This window comes from Pelophylax lessonae (assembly GCF_965119305.1).
Source record: "Pelophylax lessonae genome assembly, chromosome: 3".
Lineage (NCBI taxonomy): Eukaryota > Metazoa > Chordata > Amphibia > Anura > Ranidae > Pelophylax > Pelophylax lessonae.
Window position 1 is genome coordinate 314,319,175 of NC_138770.1, and position 27,189 is coordinate 314,346,363.

General features: G+C 46.0%; 1 protein-coding gene across 6 annotated transcripts in view; it reads right to left on the minus strand.

Annotated features, from left to right (window-relative positions):
* The window catches only part of LRCH3 (leucine rich repeats and calponin homology domain containing 3), a 122,921-nt gene that overhangs the window by 50,720 nt on the left and 45,012 nt on the right, over positions 1-27,189 (minus strand). For all 6 annotated transcript variants that reach the window (XM_082251318.1, XM_082251317.1, XM_082251322.1 and 3 more), the window contains exons 2-6: positions 18,878-19,022; positions 18,428-18,554; positions 15,695-15,800; positions 2,046-2,182; positions 1,576-1,685 (exon numbers count right to left, since the gene is read on the minus strand). In XM_082251318.1, the coding sequence (XP_082107444.1) occupies positions 1,576-1,685; positions 2,046-2,182; positions 15,695-15,800; positions 18,428-18,554; positions 18,878-19,022 (625 nt within the window). The remainder of the gene's footprint in view (positions 1-1,575; positions 1,686-2,045; positions 2,183-15,694; positions 15,801-18,427; positions 18,555-18,877; positions 19,023-27,189) is intronic.

Here is a 27,189-nt window from a genome sequence, read left to right on the forward strand (position 1 = left end):
CATAAATCATAACTACTGGGATGCCCCAAAGCAGTGCCAAAAGGAAAATGAGAGGTGGGGAAAATAACCCAAGGCTAAACATAAGAGCCCTTAACCAGGACACAGGAGCCTTAACCGTGTCACAAGAGCCCTGTCTGAAAAATAAAAGTTTAAAGAAAAACACCCCTCAAGACGGAACAGCCAGTCTTAAACAGCAGCCTGCATAACTTTGTGGCCAAAAGAAGCATCCACAGATGCCAAAGTATCTACCTATAGAATTTTGTGAAAGTACGCACCGACGACCAGGTGGACACCTTGCAAACTTGCGATATTGATGACTGATGACGGAAAGCCCAAGAAGCACTGAGCGCCCGAGTAGAATGCACCGCGACAGGAAAAGGTGGAAGGTGACCTTTGATGGAATAGGTCTGAGTCTGTCCATCTGGAGATGGTTGCCAAAGAAGCGGCCAGCCCTTCTCACAAACACGGCCGCCGCGCTAAAGCACAAAAGGCAACAAGAAAATGGTGGCCCCACGTGGCTCCCGTGGGCCCAGGGGGGACCACAGGAGCTCTGAACACAATCCCAGCAGGAAGGGGGCCCTGGCAGAAGCCCCCACCAGGTACAGCCCCATCCCAAAAGTCGATCGTTTGGAACGAAAAGGTTTTATTTACATATGCTGAAAAAAATGATCAAAAACGCAACACTTGTTTTTGCCCCCATTTTTCATGAGTTGACCTCAAAGATCTAAGAAAACCAGGATTTATCTGTGAAGAGAACACCTCTAAAAAAGTGCCAGACGCCATAGAATGTGAGAACTTGTCCACTCAAGTCTTTTACGACGACGAACTGCAGTCAGGTCGAGACCCCGATGAGGACGACGAGCGTGCAGATGAGCTTCCCTGAGACGGTTTCTGGGAGTTTTTGCAGAAATCCTTTGGTTATGCAAACCGATTGTTGCAGCAGCTGTCTGGGAGGCTGGTCTCATATGATCTTGGAGGTCCTGGGCTGGTGTGGTTACACGTGGTCTGTGGTTGTGAGGCCGGTTGAATGAACTGCCAAATTCTCTGAAACCCCTTTGGGAACAGCTTATGGTAGAGAAATGAACATTCAATTCACGGGCAACAGCTCTGGTGGACAATCCTGCAGTCAGCATGCCAATGCACGCTCCCTCAAAACTTGCAACAGCTGTGGCATTGTGCTGTGTGATAAAACTGCACATTTTAGAGTGGCCTTGTATTGTGGCCAGCCTAAGGCACACCTGTGCAATAATCATGCTGTCTAATCAGCATCTTGATATGCCACACCTGTGAGGTGGATGGATTATCTCAGTATAGGAGAAGCACTAACACAGATATAGACAGATTTGTGAACAATATTTGAGAGAAATAGGCCTTTTGTGTACATAGAGAAAGTCTTAGATCTTTGAGTTCAGCTCAGCTCATGAGAAATGGGGGCAAAATCAAAAAGTATTGCGTTTATAATTTTGTTCAGTGTAGATATAAGAGCTAATGTATCATCAAAATCCAGCTATAAATTTATATATTTCCCAGGTACTATTTAAATGTAATAAAAATATGTATTGATTTTTTACTAACCATGAACTGAATCCTAGAGGTCTTCTGTCAAACTCTGGTAGATCTGAAGCATTTTTGCAAGCTTCTATGTTCAGGTATTTAAATATATGAATTTTACCTTTGATGCAAATCTATTTAAAGAGATAAACACATGAAATAAGTTGAAATTTAAAATATATAATATACAGTTTGTCTTGGGATACTATCTCAAGCAAGACCCTAAGAAGTTTCTAGAGGAAAAACTAGAGATTGTGTGCTCGAATAGGGATACAGGGGAAAGACCAGAATGCGTGTGTGTGAATCTCACTGGGGGAAAAGACCAAAATGTAAGATGGAGATGTGATGTGAAATACCCCAGTGGCAAAACAAAAGTTTGCCATAAGCATTACCATAATGGGAAAGTAAAGTGTGCTGTGAAAACAAACTCAAACTTAGACATTAAAGACAACCATTGTAGTCCGGTAAAATATTTCAGTTTATCAAGCACATACCTGAGCTGGAGGGGACTGCAGGGGATTGTTGTCCAAGATAATGGTCTGGAGGTGACGCAGATTACGGTAACATACTGGAATACTTGTGACTTTGTTACAAGAAAAATCTAACCGAACTAGTGGCAAATCTGCAAGTTCTGTCAGGGAAAAGAAAAAAATAATTTACTGATGAAATTACTGCTATAATAGGTTAAAAAGTGTGTGAATTTAAGTGTGTTCTACATATTTTTCAAATGGCTTTCAGTTCTGTGGCTACAACTGTCCTTGCAGAAGTCTGAGATGGATCTGCAGTTGGGTGCACAGAAATCTCTCAGTAGTCAAGTGTGCAAGACTCTATGCCTTCCCAGCCACAAGATACTGTATTGCAGAAAAATAAAGGTTTACTCGCAAATGTAACACACACATGCATTCTATATAATGAAACTAAAAAACAAAGATTTCATATCCTGCAGCTTAAAGTGTTACTAAACCCACAACAGAAAAAACTGTCTTTAGATGCAGAACAGCATGCTTGTTATACTCACTGTGTAACTTAACCACTTGCCTATTGGGCACTTTTACCCCCTTCCTGCCCAGGCCAATTTTCAGCTTTCAGCGCTCTCACGCTTTGAATGACAATTGCGCGGTCATGCTACACTGTACCCATATGAAATTTTTATCATTTCTTTCACACAAATAGAGCTTTCTTTTGGTGGTATTTAATAACCTCTGGGTTTTTTATTTCTTACAAAAAAAAAAAGAAAAAAGACAGAAAATTTTGAAAAAAAAAAAAAAAAGTTTTTCTTATTTTCTGTGAGTAAATTTTGAAAATAAATACATTTTTCTCCTTCACTGATGTGCGCTGATGAGGCGGCACTGATGGGCACTGATGAGGTGGCACGTATGGGCACTGATGAGGTGGAACTGATGAGGAGGTACTAATATGCCGCACTGATTAGCACTGATAGGCGGCACTGATGAGCACAGAGGTGGCACTGCTGGGCACTGATGGGCAGCACCATCAGTGTCCACACTCAGTGCCCATAGTGCTGCTAGTCAGTGCCTAGATGAGCAGGCACTGATGGGCACTGACTGGCAGCACTATGGGCACTGATTGTGGGCACTGATTGTGGGCAGTTATGGCATTTTTTTCCCCTCTTGTGTAATCAGGGCACTGGTGATCAGTGCCCTGATTACATTCCTCTGTGTCCCCTTACCGCTGATCGGCTCTCCTCTTCCTCACATTGCAGTCTGTGTGAGGAAGGAGAGCTGGCGATGAGAGATGATCTCATATGTTTACATTGCATGGTCCCATCACGTGGTAAATGGCCGCTGTGATTGGCCATTCACCACGATCTGTGATTGACTGTGTCCAAGGGACACGGCCGACACAGATTTTCCCAGATGCGCGCTCGCTGGAGCGCGCGGGGAGCCTGTCACTGGGAGGCAGTTTAAAGACGGCCTCCCGGAAATTAGAGCCCGCGCTGTAGCCGTCTTTCGGCTATAGCGCGAGCGGAAGGAGGTTAAGTAATTAATCCTCTGCATTGTGTAAAAAGGCTGTGTGATCCTGTATGCACAGATCCTCCTGCAAGTTTACTCTGGACAAGTCCAGATAAGACACAGTAGGTGTGGTTCAGCTGCACATGCTCAATTTGGTCTCTAATGCTCAGAGAACACTTCCTGGTTTTAACTGAGCTGTTCCGGTCACATGGTATTACCATCACACACGTGGGCGTGTATACAGATCCTAAATGACAGCCCAGTCCCTCCCTCCTCCTCCTCCATGCCCAGTAACTAAACAAGAAAAGTGGGTGGGATGTCACATCTTAATTGATGGATGATTTTTTATTTTTTTTTCTTAAGAGGGTACATGTGATCAGCACAGGGCCAATCAGTAGTGTCCAGACATGTTCAGACAGAGAATTAGGGGTCTTGAACCCTGATAGGACAATCCTGGGAGAAATGAAAACTCCTCCTATAAACTACCAGCACTCACTGATAGGAGTCACAAGATTGCTCTAATTGCTATATACACAGCTGATGAGAAAAAGTATTTATCATTTTATTTTTACTAAAATAATTGCATTTCCATGTTGTGTACTGCAGGAGACCAGATCTAGTGAAAGCAGGATCTGGGTTTAGTAACACTTTTACAATTCTTAGATGTGGTTGCTGCATTCATTTTTTTTAGGCTTTTTTTTCTCTATTTTTATATTTTTTCAACTTCCTTTAACAGACCAAGCTGTCCAGCAAAAGTGGCAGCTAGAGGGTTGAAACAAACCATTTACTACTGACAGGGATGCACACAATGATCAGATTTTATCAAGTTATGTAAAACATTTATCTCAAAAGGAAGAAAAAACTGGATTTTTGGCTTGCCATAAAATCCTTTTCTCTTAAGTTCATTGATGGACGCAGTTCTCTCTGATTCATATCAGTAGGGATGTCCCAAAGCAGTGCCATTAAATGAGGGGTGGGAAGAGCAGAAAAGAACAAGTCCCCAAGGCCAAACATAGCCGACCAGGCAACATAGGACTCATCAGAACAAAACATGAGGCCCACCTGAAACAAACAGTAAACACCCTCAAGGAAGGTAAAAAGCCCTCCAAATAGCAGCCAGCAAAAAACATTGCAGCTTGAAAAGAGGCATCTGCAGATGCCAGCACATCCACCTTACAAAAAGTGGTAAAGGTGTGAACAGACTACCAGGTAGCCGTCTTGCAACCTGGAGCACAGATGCCTACAAGGCGAAAAGCCCAGGCAGCACTAGGCGCCCGAGTAGAACGCACCACACGGAGAAAGAAACAGTTCGGCAAGGAACCCCGGACCGATACTCCCTGCTGCCGCAACAGCGCCTGGACCAGAGCCAACACCTTTGTGAAGACCCATAAGCAAGACCAAAGGGTAACGCCACAAACCGATAGAGATCCTTACCCAGGGCAAAAAACTAGGAACACGTAGGTGTCCTGAACATAACAGGATGTGAAGGTAGGCAGCTTGATGTCTATGGAGGCCAGGAATCCCCCTGATGCAGGGAAGCCACCACCTTAGAACAAATACCAATTTTTTTTCTTTTATCTGCACCGGAACCATCAAAGGACCAGTTGGTCCAGCTTGTTGAACCAGAGCCTGAACTGCCCCACAGAGCGCCTGTAAGCGATTCGGGGACAGTCGTACATTGGAAGGGAAAAACCTTACCGGAAATAAATGAATCGGAACTCGATCTTGCAATTGGACCGCATGACCTTCTGAACCCAGCAGCCTGGGATCTGGGCCAGCCGTAGGTCCTCGACTGGCAAAAACCTCCCCCCCAACCCCTAGATGGGTGAGAAAGCACCCCAGGTCTAGAAAAAAACAATCTCATGTTTTCCAGACCAGGTCATTGGGAACCACACACGGAAGTCTGGAAGGACTTCGCCAAATCGACCATCCCCGGGATGAAGAAACTGTTTGCAAGCCGAAAGGGAAGAACCTTGACTGCGATGAAGGCCCTTACCCTTATTAGCCTGTGGAAGAAAACACTCTTCCCCCGTGAGACCCTTATATAATTATTATTATTATTAACCAGGATTTATATAGCGCCAAACAGTTTGTGCAGCGCTTAACAAAATGAAGGCAGACATTACAGTTACAATACAATTTGGAACAAAAGGAATCAGAGGGCCCTTCTCGTTAGAGCTTACAATCTAAAAGGGAGGGTCAATTGATACAAAAGGCAATAGCTGTGGGGAATGAGCTGATGGAGCAAGTGAAACAGTGTTATTAGTTAGTAGCCGGGTAGGCTTCTTTAAAGAGAAGGGTTTTCAGGGATCGTCTAAAGATGGATAGATTAGGGGACAGTCGGACAGATTGGGGTAGAGAGTTCCAAAGAATGGGAGAAGCTCTGGAGAAATCCTAAAGGCGAGCATGGGAAGAGGTGACAAGGGAGCTAGACAGCAGGAGGTCTTGGGAGGACCGAAGAGAGCGGCTTGGTTGATATTTTGAGATCAGGTCAGTGATGTAGCTGGGGGCAGAGTTGTGGATGGCTTTGTAAAGTAAACTATTGTTCGAACTTTGAATTTTATTCGTTGAGTGAGTGGAAGCCAGTGAAGGGATTGGCAGAGAGGGGTGGAGGACACTGAACGGTTGGTAAGGTGGATAAGTCTTGCAGCAGAATTCATTATGGATTGAAGGGGGGATAATCTATGTAAGGGTAATCCAATGAGGAGGGAGTTGCAATAGTCGAGGCGAGAGATAACCAGGGCGTGAATTAAAAGCTTGGTGGTGTCATTGGTTAAAAAGGGCCGTATTCTAGCGATGTTGCGGAGGTTAAGGCGGCATGATTTGGACAGGGATTGGATGTGAGCCTGAAAGGACAGTGCAGTGTCCAGGATTACCCCTAGCACCCTGGCATGTGTGGAAGGAATGATATTTGTTCCATTGAGCTTGACAGAGAATTCCAGGGAAGGGGCACGTGGAGGAGGAAATATTATGAGCTCGGTTTTAGATAGATTCAGTTTGAGGAAGTGGTGAGACATCCAGGCTGATATGTCTGTTAGTAGATCAGTGATGAGGGAGGAGACTGATGGGGTGAGCTGAGGGGTAGAGAGGTAGATTTGGGTGTCAGCATAGAAATGGTAGTGGAAGCCACGGGAGGCTATTAGTTGACCTTGGGAGGAGGTATAGATTGAGAATAGTAGTGGTCCAAGGACAGAACCTTAGGGGACCCCAACAGTAAGAGGAGTATATAATGTCATCCAGGGCAGAGACAAACAGGTGATCCCCCTGAAAAGGGAGATCCATTATGATCCGCAGACCAACACTCCGGTCAAGTAGACACTGGACAACCACCGCCGAAAACGACAAGGTGACCCATACAAGGGAGCCTCAACCAGCGTGGCATCACAAACGAATTGCAGCCCCTGAGCCAGCTGGTCCAACAGCTCCCCCAGGGCAAGAGGGACATGCCCCATGCCAAGTCACGGAGGTGGAACTACAGTGCCCCCTGGAGGTCAGGCGCACACTAACAGACCCCCACAGAGAGGGAGAGACCACCCTCATGACACACTGTCCTCCAGGCACTCCCACCGGCCTCCACAGCAAAAAAATCTACCGCAAAATGGCCAAAAACAGGTGTACCAAGATGGCTACCATCATAGAAGCAGACAGAAGCTACAACAAAATGGTTGCCCCGCACAGGAATCGCGGTAATCGGGACCCACAGGGGGACCCCCTCAAGCGCCCACCCACACCATAAAACCCCACCAAGCCCCCCCGCAGGATTGGTTGAGTGCCGCACACTCCCCCTGCCCCCCATGCGGCCTGCACACTGGGCCCCAGCCTCAGGTAGGCCCAAACAGTCCCCCACGTGGGAGGGGGGGTAAGGGTCACTACAGGACAGAGGGAAACCCAAGGGTGTGAAGGTCCGACCATCCTAGGGAGAAGGCCCGCTTCCACCCCAAAATACGCCAGGGAAGGGGGGGGGGTACGTTCACTGACCATACCAGGAACACAGGCGGGCGCCATCTCTTGACAGAACTCCACGCCACTGGAGTAGGGGGACTGTCGGCCAAATAGGAACACTGCAACATAAGCCTAGACCCTGTTGTGTGCGTCCTGGCGAGACGTTTAAATTGCGGGGCCAGTCTCCGTCCAGTGGGACTATGTCGTGGCCGACCCAGCACGGAGCTACGGTCTGCATGCGCTCGCTGGCCAGACTGGGGTGACCACTGGATATGGGGGTCCAGTCTGTCGCCCAGTCCGGCATAATTGCCTGAAGACCTCACAGGAAAAAAGTTGCGGAGAAAAATAGGCTAGCTAAAAAAAATCTACATAAAAAATACTATATATGCTAGGACCAAAGATCCCAGCAAGGAACTAGGTCCTTACTCCTGACTAGGCATCCTGACTAGGCAAATTAAAACTGACATCCTATGCAGGAAGAGACAGAGGGTGTACTCTCCGGGACTGCCCATAGGCGTAGCCAGAACTTTTTTCTGCCTAGTATTAACCTACTGATATGAATCAGAGAGAACTGCATCCGTCAATGAACGATAGAGAAAAATTGTTGCTTTAACCGGAGCAGGTTAAAAAATGTTTTGGGGGGGTTTAAGTTCTTGGGTGAATTTTATTTTTTTATGCAAGCAATGTGGGGTTATCAAGGCAGAGGGGAGACCCCCTGTGTCCTGTACTATACTTTAAAAATAAGGAATTTGCAGGCAAGTCAAAACGTCATGGTCATGGTATTCCTGGACATCCCCAAGCAATGACCCTAGGAGTGGGCAACAACAAAGCAATGAGAATGGCCAACATCTCCACAAGAAAACAAGATTTAAAGAACCTGAACAAAAACCATTTGGATAATAGCTTGAAGCCCCTTGTTTGCATAAGCTGAGACCTGAACATCCACCTGTTAAAACATGGAGAAGGTGTGAACAAAGGACCAGGGGGATATTGTGCAAACAAGGGAAGCAGATGACTGATGCAGGAAACCCAAGAAACCACCAACAGCCCTGGTGGAATGGGCTCTAATAGTGAAAGAAGGGACCTCTTCCTTGAAGGCAAATGCCCTGGAAATTAGTGCCCTAATCCACTAGCAATGATGAAGCAGGAAGCCCTAAATGAAGGCCCATAGGCATGACAAAGAGGGGCACTTAGTCTTGCAAAATAGAGGCTGTAGCTTTAAGGTAGATCCTGACATCCCTGACCACATCCAGGCAATGTAGGCCAATTTCATTGTAATGTTTTACGGCAGGACAAAAAGGGACACTGCCCTCTCTGAGGTGGAGAGAAGAGGACCACGTTTGGTATGAAGAAAGGTTGGTCTCAAAACCACTTTGTTCTTAAGCGAAACAAGAAAAGGTGGTTTACAAGAAAGAGCTGACAATTTAGTAATACGCCTAACAGATGTAATGGCTATTAGAACAGCAACTTTTACAAGTGAGGAAGATCTCTAAAGGATTCTATGAAATACAGAAATAACTAGAAAACGTACAATTTCGGGGGAAATTGTGTGAAGTGTTCTTGCCGCCACCGGTAGTCTTCAGCCGGAGTGGACGGAGTAACTATGTGTGTGTGGGAGTGGCAGCAGTTTGTTTGGTGGGTGTGTGGGTAGTGTGTGTTGTGTGCATGTGCAAGAGTGGTGTGTGTGTGGTGTGTGTGTGGGGTGTGCGTGTTGAGTGTGTGTGGGGTGTGCGTGTTGAGTGTGTGTGGGGTGTGCGTGTTGAGTGTGTGTGTGTGTGTGTGTGTGGGGGGGGGGGGGGGGGGGTGGCAGCAGTTAAGAAATTTTGGCAGTTGGAAACAAAGTTTTGAACATTCCAACATTCATTCTTATGGGGCAACTTACTAAAGTTGTAGGTGCCCATCTTCATACGGCTCTAGTGTAAAAGCTATAAATTTCACAGCTTAGAGACTTATCCCGTAGGAATCACACATTTTGTTGTAGAATATGTCTATGAAACATTAAAACTGAAGGCACAGTCATAGGTTAGAAAGCGGCTTTTAAATTTGAAATGGTTTGAGTGCAGTTTCAATAAATGTCAATGGACGTCGTGAGTTGGAAACAAACGGTCATAGTGTAAAAACTATTAGGGCTATGGCTTAGATGTGGACATGTTAAATGGCAGCAGGGATAGGTGAAATTTTGATGTAACATTTGTGTAGGTGGCCTTAAAAATTAGGTAGTAGCAGCCGTTTAGAAATTGTGGCGAGATTTCTTCGCTCACCCCTTACGAGGTTCATCCATAAGAACAAAGAATCGGATTTCCGAATCGACTCAGTCGCCACCAGGTACACCCCAATCGCCCAAACTACATCCAGAGTGTAGCAGTCTCAACACAAGTTGTATTGGAGGAAAAGCATAAATCAAACGATACTGACCCCAGGGGTCCACCAGGGTGTCTGCCAGAGGATTCCGAGACCTTTACACAAACCTCTGCATCTTCCTGTTGAGACGGGAGGCCAACAGGTCCACATCGGGAGTCCCCCACCGAAGACACAGTTGATGTGCCAATACTCTACCCCCGGAATGTGTACAGCAGAGAGGGCCAAAACATATTGTTCTGCCCACCTTAGAATGCCGGCTACTTACCGGGCTGCCAGGGCACTTCTTCTGCCCCCTTGATGATTGACATATGCCACAGCCATAGCACTGCCTGATTGTTATCCTCACCGAGCATCCCTGCAGATGATCCGTCCACTGGGATAGACAAAGCCTGATTGCCCAAATCTCCAGCATAATGATCAGCAGACGGGACTCCTCTCTCGAGTCCAAACGTCTTGAGCCAAGTATACTCCCCAAGACACCTCTCCATCCAGACAGACTAGCATCCATGGAGTGACTGTGAGCCTCGCGCTTATGGAGTGTATGGATATCAAAAAAAGGTGTTTGCAATTAGCTGCCTGCTGCAAGAAAAGTGCTAGTGCTTTTTGTGGATAGTGGTCAGTGATTGCAGCGCTGCTAATAAATATATGTACTAAAATAAATAAAGTGTTCTAAAAACTCATCTGTGTTGCTTAAATAAATCAATTAATCAAGCAATCAATAAAGTGCCAATAGGTGCAAACTCTGTGCAAATTAGCAAAAAACCATAAAAATTGTGCAGATATTACAATGTAAAACTCATGGGTAAAGTGCAATCTAAGTGCCTGATAAACAGTCCATAAAACAGTCCTTTTAGTAAAAAACAGGAGCTTGATGCTTATTTCTTGTTGCTTCGGGGTATCCCCCTTTGGGTATCTACTTACCACTAGGTGGTGAGATTGAAGCAGAATAAGCTGATGTTAGTATCCTTTGGCTCCTGCAGGGCTGATTAGGCTGTAGGTTGGAAGCGATCCTGTTTCAAAGTGCAGTGATCCCTGGTGTCCTCATAGAAATAAAAATGCTCAACATAGTGAGGACCGTTTAAAATACATTTATTGCATTAAAATACAAAGGGATACTCACAAACCTAAAACATAATAGAGCCTATATCGTAATGCCTATACTCGGTACGGTGGTAAGCTGCTCCTCAGCGTTCTCCTCACCGACCGGAAGTCACGTGGCTGACTCTCGGCCAATGGCTAGACGCGTTTCGCTGTGGACACAGCGTCATCTGTAGCTACAGATGACGCTGTGTCCACAGCGAAACGCGTCTAGCCATTGGCCGAGAGTCAGCCACGTGACTTCCGGTCGGTGAGGAGAACGCTGAGGAGCAGCTTACCACCGTACCGAGTATAGGCATTACGATATAGGCTCTATTATGTTTTAGGTTTGTGAGTATCCCTTTGTATTTTAATGCAATAAATGTATTTTAAACGGTCCTCACTATGTTGAGCATTTTTATTTCTATGAGGACACCAGGGATCACTGCACTTTGAAACAGGATCGCTTCCAACCTACAGCCTAATCAGCCCTGCAGGAGCCAAAGGATACTAACATCAGCTTATTCTGCTTCAATCTCACCACCTAGTGGTAAGTAGATACCCAAAGGGGGATACCCCGAAGCAACAAGAAATAAGCATCAAGCTCCTGATTTTTACTAAAAGGACTGTTTTATGGACTGTTTATCAGGCACTTAGATTGCACTTTACCCATGAGTTTTACATTGTAATATCTGCACAATTTTTATGGTTTTTATGGTTTTTTGCTAATTTGCACAGAGTTTGCACCTATTGGCACTTTATTGATTGCTTGATTAATTGATTTATTTAAGCAACACAGATGAGTTTTTAGAACACTTTATTTATTTTAGTACATATATTTATTAGCAGCGCTGCAATCACTGACCACTAGCATCCATGGAAATCACTGTCCAATACAGGGGGAGAAAGGACTTTCCAAAGTTAAGCGCCGGAGAGAGGAGCCACCTCATCAGAGACCCTGTCGTACCCTGGCTCAACAGGGTCTGATTGTCTAGCGACTGCAGATCCAAATTCAGTGTCCATCCAAACTCTTGTAGAATTCGCACAGTAATGTCCAAATCGACTTCTAGAGCCGATGTAGACTCTGCACGCAGAAGAAGATCGTCTAGGTAGCCAAGTACCGCAATTCCCTTCTGTCTGAGCAAAGCCAACTCTGGAGCCAACACTTCTGTGAACACCCGAGGAATTGAAGTGAGACCAAAGGGTAACGTTCCTGACTGTGGAAACGGAACAATGACTCCTTGTGCTAACAGGTCCTGCACTGCCCCGTAAAGACCCTGCATCCGATCCTGGAACAGGCGTGAGATGGAAGGAAAGAACCTTGCTGGAGGCAAGGATCGAGACTCAATCCTGTAACCGGACGGAATCAACTCGTGGACCCATCTGTCCTGAATGAGCAAGGTCCACGGGTCCGGAAAGAAACAAAGACATCCCCCCACCCCAGATACAGGTGAGGGCACCCCTTAAGCCTGAGGAAGGCTTGTCTGCAGAACCAACAGGGCCCGCTTTTGACTTACCATTCCGTGGTCTCTTGGAGCTGCCCACGAAAGTACGAGTTGGGTCTTGAACCCTTTTACTGTGATCCAGTCTAACAAAAGGGCCGCTTGGGAGCCAAGAAAAAAGGACCACATTTACAACGAGGTTCCTTGCTCCTAGCAACCTGCCATAAGGCCCTTAATGATCTCCTCCATAGAGGCACTGAATAAACAGTCACCTTTTTAGAAGCCCCGTCAGCCGACCAGTACTTAAACCAAATCATGCGGTGAAGGATCACCACCGTCACAGATACTCTGCTAGCCAAAGGGCCGCATCCAAAGATGCATCACAAATGTACTGTAGCCCCTGGATCGACTGATACACCAGCTCTGGAGGATGTAGATCTCCCTCCAGCTCCAGGCATCAAATTTTTGCCCATTCCATTAAGGTCTGAGATACCAAGGTGATAGCAAACACTGGCCTCAAAATTGAACTCTCCTCGGTGAAAAAGTATCGAACCAGAGCCTAAGCTCTCTTGTCCACAGGGTCCTTTTTATCAAGTTTATCAAGTCACTTGATAAAGCGAATGGCGCCAAACATGTAGTCATGGCAACCATATAGCTTGTGTCCCACCCTGGTTCCTGGTGTTTTCCCACAAGTGGCGCCTGTCCGGCTGATGTCACCGCTCTGGAACTACAGCAGAGTCCTTTCATCCTCACGCCGGTAGGTTTCGGCCTTTGTGCACACACTGCTCAGCAGTCCTGGGAGACTGACCTCCTCGCACTCGTGTTGCTTGCTGCCAGGTGCCCTTGTCCACTCCAGCCCAAGGGGATGTAAGCATTTTATGTACTTTTTTTTTTATGTTCCGGTTAGCAATATCAATAAACTGTTAACCCTTTCTATACTGGATGTTCACCTGACTTTTTCCATTGCATCCCCGTGTGGTTCATGCGCTGCCTTCCTCATGTACTTATGTCAGTATCAGCACCATTCCTATGATCATTGGCTAGCAGCAGAACAATCGCTGGGGAGCCTCACAGGCTTACTTTTATCCCTCCACCCTACAGGCACCCGGAGCGCCTGGTTTGTGAGTATTGCTTTAATTTTATGAGATGCACCAGTATATTCCAGAAAGGGGACTCTTTAGAAGTATCTTAACCCATTCACATGAATACTGCCTGTAATTAGAATCTTTGCATGTTGTGAACCCCTATCAGGATAGTCATTTTTAATGTTGTATAATAGATTTTTAATGGTACATAATAAAGTTTTTATGATACCCAGTTTCTCTTCTATATGTCCATACAAATTCCATAACTACATATTCTGTCCATAGGTGTACATGATTTGCTAGCATGTGGCCTTATAGCACACAGTCTGGGCTTATCTCCTGCTTTAAATACACGTGAAACTATTATGCTAGATAAAGCATGAAATCTAACGCTTCATCACATATATAATTTTCATTTTTAACCACACACATTAAAAACTGACAGAAGGTTTTCCACACCTCATCCTAAATAAAAAAAAAGTCTGGGCTGGAGGTGCTGAAAAACTGGAAGGGAGTGGTACCCATCCCCCTGCTTATCCCATTATAGGACAAGTTTTACCTTAAATCACATAATATAGAAATCAGGTCTAAAACCAGGTTGTAAACTTATAAAGAAAAAAAAATCACTGCCAGCCCCTCTGTTTTATGAAGTCATCCTACACTATGTAAATGTTAGTGTAAAACGATGCTTCCAAATATCTGATCTCTGATATTTTCTCGCAGGTCACATGACCTCCGGCTGCTCTCCTTCAATCTAAGGGCTACAGCAGGAGGGCCGAGATCCCCTCTGACGTCAGCTGTAGAGATCACATGACCACTGTGCTGTCCAACCAGCCCCTTCCACTGTAGCATTTAGATAAGGGGAGGAGAGCAACCGGAGGTCACGTGACCGGCCAGAAAAGATCAGAGATAAGGTATTTAGAAGCACCATTTTATACAACTATTTACACAGCGTGGGATGGCTTCATAAACGAGAGGGGCTGGCAGTAATCTTTATTTAACTTTACTGCCAGCTTTTAATAGGAGGAAAGGGAAGGGAGGCTCACACACACAGGAGCTGACAGGCAAGGGGGGAGGGGGAGAGAGGAGAGCAGCAGGACGGAGGCATGTAACCTAACCACAGTATCATGGATCAGCAGCCATGCTTACCATGGTCAGCACAGACAGGGGGACAAAGGAACAGGCAGGATCAACCAGGTTTTCTACACCTTAAGGGGGGAAAGCTTAGACAGCACAAGCACTGTGCTGTTTAACCTGCTACAAGGGTTGTTTGTTTAGGGTTACAACCACTTTAACTTTTCAGCAGTGTGCAGTGGTCTTCCATGTGACCAATAGGTGTGAATGGATGGGCAGGCTTTGCAATTAATGATTACAACTATGCCTGAATACTGTTAAGCACAGAGGTTATCAAGAAAGACTAAACCAACAATGATGCCCACCAGAGCCATGGATTATATCTGTGGAGAAGGTGGATAGAAACCTGTTTAGATGGCTCTTGTAGGGGGGGCGCAATAAATCTTTATGCACAGCTGGCGTGTGTGTGTCTGTGTTTGTAAGGAGGAGAGGGGAATGTATCCATCTGGTACACATATTATATATAGCCCACGATCCATGAACATACAGCCATACTCAAATGAATGTATAATAGCTGCTACAAATACAGCGTAGCTAAGGCAAAAAAAAAAAAACTCAAATGTTTGCATAACGTGTCTATAGTTTGCTAATGGGTTTAATTGTGAACTAAAGATTTAAACTGTTCTCTCGCCCTGTCATTAATCAGGCATGCAGAAAAGTTGGCATTACTACTGTAAGAGTTAAAAGGCCACACATGCAATGCTTTTCTGCATGGATCATCTAATGCCAGCATAGTTTAGACATTGCTCAGAGGACATTCCTATATAAGCAATTGTGCAATGTTTTTTAAGAATCTGTGAAAAACAAAAGAAACTTCATGGATTACACAGAATATTTCATAACTGCAGAAGCAAACCATGTAAAAGCCCTAAAGAAGCGGTGGCAGCTAGTAAAGTTTTAAATACTCACATATTTTATTTATAAATGTAATGCATCAATATCTCCTGCTAGAAGACAGTAACATTCTGAAAAACCTTAGGAATACAGAAATTTTAACTCCACTGAGACAATCTTGGTCTACTCAAAGAGTAAATAAACCAAACAACAGTGTCCTGACATAGCTTACAAAATATATACTAATCACCAATATTGATAAAAATGTATAAAATCCTATAAATATTCTGCTTACCCTCAGGCAGCTGCTGCAAGTGGTTTCTTCGAATATTGAGATCACGTAAAGATTCTAATTTGCCAATTTTGGTAGGAATTATCTGGATCTCATTGCAACTCACATCCTGAAAAAAAATCCAATATTAGGATAGCAATCAAAGGCAGATTTAACACTATGGAATATGCAACAATCTTTCAAACAAAACTTGAATGCAACTTGCAATCAGTCATGCATATGGAAAGCAGCAACAAAGTTAACTGTTGGTAAAACTCAGCCACTCTTGACTATTCAGTAAAGAAAAAAAGAGCATAAATTAGACCATGGGTTTTCAAACTTTCTAAACAAAGAGCCAGTTTACTGTCTTTCAGACTTTAGGGAGTACAGATCATAGTCAGTAGAAGTAGAAAATGTCCTGGTGTCAGTGGGAGTAAACAATGCCATCAGTGTCCGTGGGAAGAATAGTGCCCAGTCATTGGTGTCAGTGGGAGGAGTAGTGCTCCATCATTGGTGTCAGTGGGAGGAGTAGTGCCCAGTCATTGGTGTCAGTGGGAGGAGTAGTGCCCCATCATTGGTGTCAGTGAGAGGAGTAGTGCCCAGTCATTGGTGTCAGTGAGAGGAGTAGTGCCCAGTCATTGGTGTCAGTGAGAGGAGTAGTGCCCAGTCATTGGTGTCAGTGAGAGGAGTAGTGCCCAGTCATTGGTGTCAGTGAGAGGAGTAGTGCCCAGTCATTGGTGTCAGTGAGAGGAGTAGTGCCCAGTCATTGGTGTCAGTGAGAGGAGTAGTGCCCAGTCATTGGTGTCAGTGAGAGGAGTAGTGCCCAGTCATTGGTGTCAGTGAGAGGAGTAGTGCCCAGTCATTGGTGTCAGTGAGAGGAGTAGTGCCCAGTCATTGGTGTCAGTGAGAGGAGTAGTGCCCAGTCATTGGTGTCAGTGAGAGGAGTAGTGCCCAGTCATTGGTGTCAGTGAGAGGAGTAGTGCCCAGTCATTGGTGTCAGTGGGAGGAGTAGTGCCCAGTCATTGGTGTCAGTGGGAGGAGTAGTGCCCAGTCATTGGTGTCAGTGGGAGGAGTAGTGCCCCGTCATTGGTGTCAGTGGGAGGAGTAGTGCTCCGTCATTGGTGTCAGTGGGAGGAGTAGTGCTCCATCATTGGTGTCAATGGAAAGAATATAGCATAAAGGCTAACAAAGGGCCACATCCGGCCCCAGGGTCGCAGTTTGCAGACCACTGATTTAGGCTATAAAAGTCTTCTATCTAGTGATAATTTCCAGTATCATCTGCACAAAATGTATGACCAGATTTGTTGATTTGTCAAATTTTACATGCACCTGGTAAACCAGATAAAAGACAATTCAATTTTTATTTGTAAAAACTCCTTTAAAATACAGTATCACAGCATTTAAGTGGTATAAAGCTAGGTTCACACTTACGCAAGTTGCAGTCGATGCATTTTTCCACAGTGCGTTTTGCGTTCGGCATGCGGTTTTGATGCGTTTAGCATTTTTGGGAGGTGTTGGTTGTCCTGCAGGAGAAACCAGCAAAAATGCACCAAAAATGCAAGCACTGTTTTTGATGTGTTTCCATTGAAGTCTATGGAACCAAAACGCAACCTGCAGTGGGAAAATAAGTTCCTGGTCCTTTCCAAAGTTTCCATGATCCATAGTAATCCATGTTAAATGGACTATAGTGCATTTTTGCTAAATTTAAAATGCACTGAAGTATGCATAGGTGTGAACCAGGCCTTAAAGTGATTTAAAAAAATAGGTTTACAAATATCAAACATGTTATACTTACCTGCTCTGTGCAATGGTTTTGCACACAGAGCAGCCCCGATCTTCCTCTTCTGGGGTCCCACGCCATTGCTCCAGGCTCCTCCACTTCTCAGTGTTCTACCGTAGAAAGCTGCTTTATATTGTGGCACACCTGGGGGTTCGATCCTGAGCTTCACCGTCAGTGTCTATAGACAGACAGGGAGGCTCAGTCCTACCCCCTGCTCCCTCGTCACAAGAATTGATTGACAGCAGCAGGAGCCAATGGCTGACTCTCTGACCTGTGATAAAGCAGGGCCACTGCTCTTGGGCACAGTGCTGGATCAAGGATGGGCTTGGGTAAGTAAGTATAGAAGGGTTTGTTTTTTTTTAACCTTATTGCATAGAATGCATTAAGGTAAAAACCTTCCACCTTTACAACCCAAAACCAAACATGTAATATATTACAGCTTAATCATTAGATGTGGTGGCTGCATTAGTTTTCTTTTTTCCCCCTCGGTTTTCACATGGTGATCCAACCAGTAACACACTTACTGTATTATAGTGCCTACACTCAAGATGAAGGAGCACAGGGGGCACCTTTGGAAAGCAGCATTGTCAGTCTTGGGGAGGGGAGTGTTAGAATAACTAGCAGATTTAGATAGACTAACAAACTGAAGCCAAACTTCAGCTCACACTGCAGTTACAGCAACAGTTTTTTCCATTTGGGATAAAGGTTTTCCATGAATAAATAAAGGCTGATCCTTGCAAGCACCCATTGTAGGCACACCAACTACTGCATTTACATGACAGCTTGTTCTGTTCAAAAAACTACTGACCTATTGGCAGGATCGCCAGATAAAAAGAAAGGAAAGAAAGCCTAAAAAAGAAAACAAATGCAGCCATCACATCTAAGAATTGGCAAACTGCAATATAATATATATTTACTTTGGAATTTAATGCTGCTTTAATATGCCATATACCATTAAATAATCAACAAAATCATACCAGTTCTGTCAGGTGTCTCAGAAGACCAATCTCCTCTGGCAAGGAGTCCAACTTGTTGTTACTTGCTACAAGAACTTTCAGAGGTAGACTGCAGATGTGCCCTGGAAGTGAAGTAAGTTGGTTTCGACTTGTAGGAGAAAAGCAAAAAACACAGCAAAAAGGATAATTAAAATCAATTTACTCAAATTGTGCACCTGCTTTAAATACTAAGAACAGAACAGGAATGAACAAAAATAACCAGAATGAACTACTCCAACAATGCAAATGTGTTAATGTATTAAATGGCTGAGCCACAATCTTCCACACAAAGCCAGTGGCACTCCGGCCTCTCTAGACCAAATAGAATGTCCGCAACATAACCGGGACCTGGCAAATTTGGCCCTGAAAGGCAAAGAGCTCTTAGTATAAAGTTACCCAGTTTTAATTACAATGTAGCAGATAAACAGATACCTGAGATTAAGGAAGGTGAGGGCTTGCAGGTTAAGAGTAGCTTCTGGCACATAGCGGATACAGTTTTGGTAAAGATTTAGACTTTCCAGGGAAACATAATGGCAGATCTCAGCAGGAATCTCGGACAGCCTGTTCCGTGACAGATCTTTAAAAAAAAAAAATCTTTATTTGTATTGCATATCTAGATTTAAACAGTTAGCAGGTAAAATATATAATCCAACCTTCTTGTGTGCCAAGTGTTAAGCATAACAGAGAAACATCTTTTTTTCCCCAGAAGCTAGGCTTCGGAAAACCTGTCACAAACCTTGATAATTAAACTTGTGCTTAGAAAGAAAAATGGGATATTTGTCTTACCGTAAAATCCTTTTCTCTGATGTTCATTGTCGGACACAGCTCCAGAATCTTCTTGACCATTGGGTTATGCTGCCCCCTACAGAAGTAGGACAATAGGCAGGAAAAAACTTTAACACGCCTATGGGGCAGTTGCAGGGGATATACTCCCACTTCCTACTATAAGCACTCAGTTTTGTTGCAAGCAGTGTCAGAAGAAATATAACCCAACTCAACAGAAGGGTGGGCGCTGTGCCAGTAAATGATCAGAGAAAAGTATTTTACGGTAAGACAAAAATCCCATTTTCTCTTTCGTTCATTGACGGACACAGCTCCAGAATCTTCTTGACCATTGGGACGTCCCAAAGCAGTGTCAAACATGAGGGTGGGAAAAACTCAGCAGAAAAAATTCCCAAAAGGCTAAACCTAGCCAACCAGGCAACAAGAGCTCAACCAGAAACAACTGGAGCTCAGCTGAAAAATACACCCTCAAAGAGGACTAGTCCTCTCAACAGAAGCCTGTAAAACCTTGCAGCTTTGTAAAAGTGTGCACTGACGAACAAGTAACTGCCTTCCAAACCTGTACCACTGACGCCTGATGACGGAAGGCACAAGAGGCACTAAGCACCCTCGTAGAATGCGCTTAACAGGGGAAGGAGGGTTCTGACCCTTAATGGAATAGGCCTGCACTACCTGGCTGATCCATCTGGAAATGGTCACAGCAGACGTGGCCAGCCCTTTACGAGGTCCATCCATAAGGACAAATAGTGAGTCCAATTTCTGAAACAACTCAGTCGCCGCCAGGTACACCCTGATTGCCCGAACCACATCCAAAGAGTGCAAGGCAATCTCTATAGGGTGTTTAGGCTTAGGACACAAGGAAGGCAACACAATATCTTCATTTAAATGGAAACCAGAAACGACCTTAAGAAGGAATGACTGGCAGGGACGAAGCACCACTTTGTCTCAGTGAAACACCAAATAAAGGTGAGGGACAAGACAACGCAGGTAACTCAAGACACCCTGCATGCAGAAGTAATAGACCCCAAGAAGGCTACCTGTGTCAAATTAGGCCAAGAAAGCTCACAAATATCTTCAAAATGCGGTTTCTGAAGAACCGACAGCGCCAAATTGAGGTCCCACGGAGGCAACAGAGACCTCACTGGGAAAGCCAAGTGGAGGACCCCCTGAACAAAAGGTGTGAACCAAGGAATGCATAGCCAATGGGTGTTGAAAGAAACATGGCCCTTGATGGTTCCCAAGGCCAAACACTGATCTACACCTTTTTGGAGAAACTCCAAGATTCGAGTCACCGAAAAAGAGACTCACACCAAGCAATGTACGTCCTCCAGACTCGATAAATCTTTATAGAAGTAGAATGTCTAGCTTTTAACAGCGTGGGAATCACTGATTCCAACAACCTTCTATCCTTCAGCATCTGGCTTTCAATAGCCAAGCCGTTAAAGCCAGTGACTGTAAAGCAGGATGGAAGATTAGCCCTTGAGCCAGAAGATCTTCTCTGAGAGGTAGTCTCCAAGGGACGTCGACAACCAGCCGTACCAGATCTGAGTACCAAGACCGGCAAGGCCAGTCTGGGGCCTCTAGGATAACAGGAATCCCTTCTGCCCCGATTCTTTGCAGAAGTCTCGGCAGAGGTTTTAGAGGGGGAAAATGCGTATATCAGACGGTACTGGCCCCAAGGGGAAACCAGAGCATCTGTGGCATTGACCAGAGGATCCCAAGACCTTGCTACGAACCTCTGTACCTTCCTGTTGAGGCAAGAAGCCAACATGTACACATCGGGAGTTCCCCACCAGAGATAGTTGATGAAACACCTCCGGGTGAAGAGACAATTCTCCCTGATACAATGCCTGACAATTTTCCACCCCTGGAATATGCACAGCAGAGAAAGAGCTGGAACGAAACGTGCCCCCTCCTTAGAATGCCGGCTACTTCCCGAGCCGCTAGGACACTTTTTGTGCCCCCTTGGTGATTGACATATGCCACAGCTGTGGCACTGTCCGATTATATTCTTACCGGGTGCCCCTGCAGATGATCTGTCCAATGGGCAAGACAAAGCCTGATCGCCCAAAATTTCCAGGATTCCAAACCCGCTGAGCACAATCTGTGCCCAAGGCGCCTCCCCTAACCGGACAGGCCGGTGTCCGTGGTGACCACCGTCCAATACAGAGGAAGAAAGGACTTGTTTGTCCCTGTACTTCCCTGTTGAAGAGCCGGAGAACAAAGCCACCAGATCAGGGACCCTCTCGTACCCTGGCTCAACAGGATCCCATTGTCTAAAGATAGTGGATCCTTTTTCCATTTGGGCAGAGGTCTCGTGTGTAACTGTACAAACGTAACCGCCTCGAAGGGGGGAGACCATCAGACCCAGCACTTGCATACAAGTCCTGAGAGATGACCGCCAGTTGGACAACAGGAGCCGAATCGCATCCTGCAACTTCTGGAGTTTTTTCCCCCGGAAGAAACACCCGGGGCTAAGGCTGAGTCCAGGGTCAGTCCCAGTTAGCCCAGCTTGGTGCACGGAAACAAAGCAGATTTTTGGAAACTCAGTTTCCATCCGAACACTTGCAAGGTTCGCACAGTAATGTCTAGGTTGTCTGTTAATTCAGTTGGAGATCGTCCAGGTACCCCAGTACCGCAATTCCCCACTGCCGCAGCAACACTAACACCGGGGCCAAAAGTTTTGTGAACACCCAAGGAGCAGAGGCTCACCCACGGCATAGCGAAGAAAACGCTGGTGCCCGACATATATTGGAGTATGAAGGTAAGTGTCCTTGATATCAATAGAGGCCAGAAGATCCCCTTGATGAAGGGATGCCATTACCGTGCCACTGGACTCCACCCAGAATTTTTGTGCCCGCACAAAGCAGTTCAAGGCCTTGAGGTCCAGGTTTGGACAAACTTTGCCTTCCTTCCTAGGAACAGTAAATAGGTTTGAATAAAACCCCTGAAAGCGTTCCGATTCCGGAATCGGTACAATGACCTCTTGAAGGAGCAAATCTTGCACTGCCCCGAGGTGACCTCGCAGGCGATCTGGGGACAAACAGGTTGGAAGGAAAGAACTTTGCCGGAGGCGAAGACCGAAACTCGATCTTGTAACCGGACTGAATCAGCTTGTGGACCACCTGTCTTGAATCAAGGAGGTCCACAGGTCCGGAAAGAAGCAAAGACTTCCCCCACCCCAGATACGGATGAGGGCGCCCATTCAGGCAGAAGAGGGCTGGGCTTCGGGTCTGGAGAGACCCACTCTTGGCTTACCAGACCAGGGCCTCTTGGAAGATCCGGAGAGGGTTCAAACGCATTTTGATCCCTTGAGGAACGAAAAGGCTGCATGTAAGCAGAGAAGAAAGGCCCACGTTTGCGATGAGAATCCTTGCTCCTGGTAGCCTGTGGGAGAAGAGTACTCTTCCCCCCTGTAAGACCCTTAATGATATAATCCATGGAAGCTCCGAAACGGCGATCACCTACAAAAGGGGAGAGCCGACAGGACCTTCTTGGAAGCCTGGTCCGCAGACCAGTACTTGAGCCATATCATGCGCTTAAGGATCACCGCTGTTAGATACCCTGCAGACTAAGGGAGCCGCATCCAGAGAGGCATCACAGATGAACTGTAACCCCTGGACCAACTGGCCTGCCAGCTCTGCGAGGTTAGGGGAAATCTGTTCCCCTTCCAAATCCTGGCGCAAAACCGGTAAAGTCTGGGAAACCAAAGTTATGGTAAACACTGGTCTAAGGATGGAACCGGCCATGGTAAAAAGATGTCGGACCAGAGATTCAGCCCTCTTGTCAAAAGGGTCTTTAAAAGATGGAGAGTCTTCCCCTGGGAGAAGGGTGGCTTTATTTAACCTCAAAACCTGAGAATCCACCAAAGGTGGTACAGTCAGCTTTTTCAACAGGGACTCTTCAAAGGGATATCTCCCAGCGAAACACTTTGGCACCCCGACGGTGCATTTAGGGAAACCCCACTAACTCACAACAATTTTGTCAAAATAGGAGGGAAAGGGGAATACCTCTGTCGCCTTTGAGGATCTGCGGGTACCGAAATGTACCAGGTCTCCGACGTAGCAGCAGCAGCATCCTCCAGTTTAAAAGTTTCCCGCACTGATACAATCAGTGCATCCACTAGCCCCCTTTTGTGCACAGCCATAGTGGAAGAGGAATCATCCTCACTATGAGAGCACTCGGGGTGCATGGACGCAGACCCAGTAGGAACACAAGCACCCACGGTGGCCACATCAACCTCAGAATTTGAGGAGACAGAGGAAGCAGGTAAAGGCAGAGGGAGCTTTTTGCCCGTCCTGTTTTGCAGGACCATATCTACCTTGGACACTAATGACTCTAGGACCGCCGTCATAGCAGACAGAACGGACTGGAACCAAGAGGGCCCTGCAACCTTTGAGAGGGGGTCAGGTGGTGAAACATGCTCCAGGGACTCCATGGTTACAGTTAACTCCACTGTAACCTAAACGCTGTACAAGGGGCACCACAAGTCCCAGCACACAAAGTTGCTGCTACAGCAGAAACCGGGAGCTGTGCGTACACCCAGGGACACACCACCCCTGACTCAGGCACAGAGCAGAGCGCCAAGCTGCAAGCCGTGTGGCGATCAGAGAGAAGGAGGAAATCCAGGAAGTAACACTAGAGGCCCCCTGCCAGACGACCCTTCCCGTTCCATAGGCTCCAAAACCATGGCCGCCACTTTATATCAACGTAAAACTACAAGAGAATGGCCGCCGGACTACACAAACATGGCCACCGACATATACAGCAGCCATCCACGACAAAATGTCAGGCCCGCGCGGCTTCCAGGACCCCCCCCCCCCAGAAATGGATGGGCAGTAAGGAGGGGCCCTGGCAGGAGCCCCCACCAGGACCATACCCCCCAAAAAACGCGCGTTAGCAGCCAGTCCCCCCACCCCCCCCCCATCACCCGCTGGACACCCCCAAACAGACATTACACAACATGCCAACCCTGGAGGTGGGGGGGGGGAAGCTAGGTGTGGGTAAATGGGGGTGGACCCCAATAAATAAGGGGGGACGCTATGCGGGATAGAGGGGAGCCCTAGGGTCTGACTGTCCCACGTCCACCCCAAAAGGCCATCAGGGAAAGGGGGGAACTTACCACACCATGGAAACCAAGTGGGCCCCACTCCAGGCAGACCACTGCACCATCAGAATGGGGGTGCTGCGGGTCGGAGGCATGCTGCGACTCAGGTCATGACCAGATCTGTGAGTCCTCGCAAGAAGTTTACTCGCTGGCCAGCCCTTGATCAGTGGGGCTATGTCGCGGCTGAACTAGCGCGGAGCTGAGGTCAGGTCGTGCTCGCTGGCTGGACTGGGGAGACCTTAAGGATCTAGAATATCCAGTCCTTCGACCAGTCCAGCAGTTGATTGTAGTTCTCACAGGAATAGAAAATAAGAGAAAAAAATCCATTTAAAAAAGAAAAAATGCTAAGACCAAAGATCCCAGCAAGGAACTAGGGCCTTATTCCTGACTAGGCTTATAGCAGGAAGTGCTATAAGCCTAGGCTTATAGCAGGAAGTGGTATAAGCCTAGGCTTATAGCAGGAAGTGGTATAAGCCTAGGCTTATAGCAGGAAGTGGTATAAGCCTAGGCTTATAGCAGGAAGTGGTATAAGCCTAGGCTTATAGCAGGAAGTGGTATAAGCCTAGGCTTATAGCAGGTTTATAGGGTTATAGCAGTTTTTTCCTGCCTAGTGTCCTACTCCTGTAGGGGGCAGCATAACCCAATGGTCAAGAAGATTCTTGAGCTGTGTCTGTCAATGAACGAAAGAGAAAATAGGATTCTGTACTAACGGTAAAATCCCTTTTTTGGCGCCCATTTGGGGACGCATGAAGCCTTTAACTTTTAGGATGTTAAAAAGCAATGTACCTAAAGAATGGAACACAGCACACAAGAGTTAACCGGTCCAAAGAAAAAAACAGCACGACTTGGGCCGCCTGCAGCTCAAAGAGGCCTGAAGCAACTTACGCCCGAACCTGGTATCAGATGAGGCCAAAACATCCACCTGACGGAACTTCAAAAACGTGTATGAACCGAAGACTAGGTAGCAGCCTTGTAAATCTGATAAAAAGTTGCCTGAGCAGCACACACAGACCTAGAAGAATGCACCTGGACAGGAAAGGGTGGAACTTGATCCTTGAGACCATAAGCTTGAATGGTGGTCACGTGAGAAGGGAGCGGGTGGGGGGACACAGAGCCGGATTGGTAGTGGGCCCGCACGAGTGTCCCCCAAAGCAAATTACTTGCTATGGTTGGCACGCAGCGGGGCTTGGGGGGGGGGGGGTTCAGGAGCGTGTGCAGGGGTGTTTGGGGGGGGGGGGGCTGAGCGCATACAGGGGTGGGGCGAGGCTGAGCGCATACAAGTGTAGGGGTGTGTTTACAGCTGCTAGATTGGGATGTCCCTTTGCTGTGTGTGTGCGTATATATATATATATATATATATATATATATATATATATATATATATATATATATATATATATATAAATAAAAAATGTTTGGGGGGGGGGGGGGTTTAGTGTAGGGTCCTGCTCAAAAGGATCCACCTTTTGTGGAGAAAATACATTTCCTTACTGTTGAATTTTGAAAAGCAGTGATAGCTTGGGATACACTTTTTTTCACATATTACGCACCAGAACATTACCACTGTGGAAGTCCTGGGAGAGTCAGTGGACTTAGGATTTCAAGACAGCACCCACCAGCACAAGTGGCGCTTCTCAATGAATATAAGCACTGTCCCTTTCGCCAATTAAAAAATGAAAATAAATAAATAAATGAAGGCTTTAAATATGTGTGATCATGTGTGCCTCAAATTTAGTCGAAGTTTAGGCAAAACCTGCTCTCTGCCACATTCTAAATCAAATCTATCTAACCCTGTAAAGCACAAATCGCTATACTTACCTATTATGCAGCCAATCCGGTCTGGTCCTAGCATCAGCTGTCTGCGGCAGCTTCAGTGTGAAGGCGGGTGCAGGAGAGGCAGCAGACAACAGAAGCCCAATAGTAAGTCAATAGGTGAGGTCACTTCCCAGCTATTTCACAGACGTTGTCGGTCCTCTCGTGCACACAGCTTCAGCCACTGGAAAATGGACCGGATTGGCTGCAGAATAGGCAAGTACAGCGATTTTTGCTTTACAGAGATAAATTAGGTTTAGATTGTGGCAGAGAGCAGGTTTAGAGTTAGTTTTTGTCTGGACTTACACTTTAAACTTCAGCCAGAATAAAAAGCAGATCTAAAATGATAGTAGTCGCATAAACGTTGTTGGAAGACGGCCTTCCAAGGCCTCTAGAATAGCAACTCTACTAAATGATAAAGACCAGACTGGTAATAGGTCTGGTCTTACACAAAACACATACAGAATACACTATCAGGAAATGAAGAAACCTAAGGAAACGCACTGGATTTATTGGAGGGAATAATGCTAAAAATACAGTATAGGATAATGGCTGCTAGCCAATACCCACAGCTCTTAATTTATATTGTGGTTTGGTTACATCATCATGTAGAGAGATTTTTATTTTTAGGGAAAGAGATAAAACGGCTTCTTCCTGAAGCATTTATATACCACAAATAAATGTAGTTCTGTATATAATGGTTCCTTTTTTTTAAAAACAAAAGCTGTCATAAGGATTTTAATATTTTTATAACTATGCCTCCTTACCTTGTTCAAAACCCCTGTCCATATGTTTTTAACCCCTTCATGCTGACGGAACCCAAAAAACTAGAGGCATCACACCAGTACTGTTTAGAGCCGACGGTCGGCTTTCTTGTAATGACAACTGATGCGGTTAAGCAGCCGCTTAGCTGTCATAACAAGGGGACGTCCCACCGGGGGACCCGAGCAACCAGCCGGATTCGGCTCCGATTGGGTCTCCGATGTAAAAACTCAAAAGTGATGTCATAACATCATTTCTGGGTACTAAAGCCTTAAAGGCG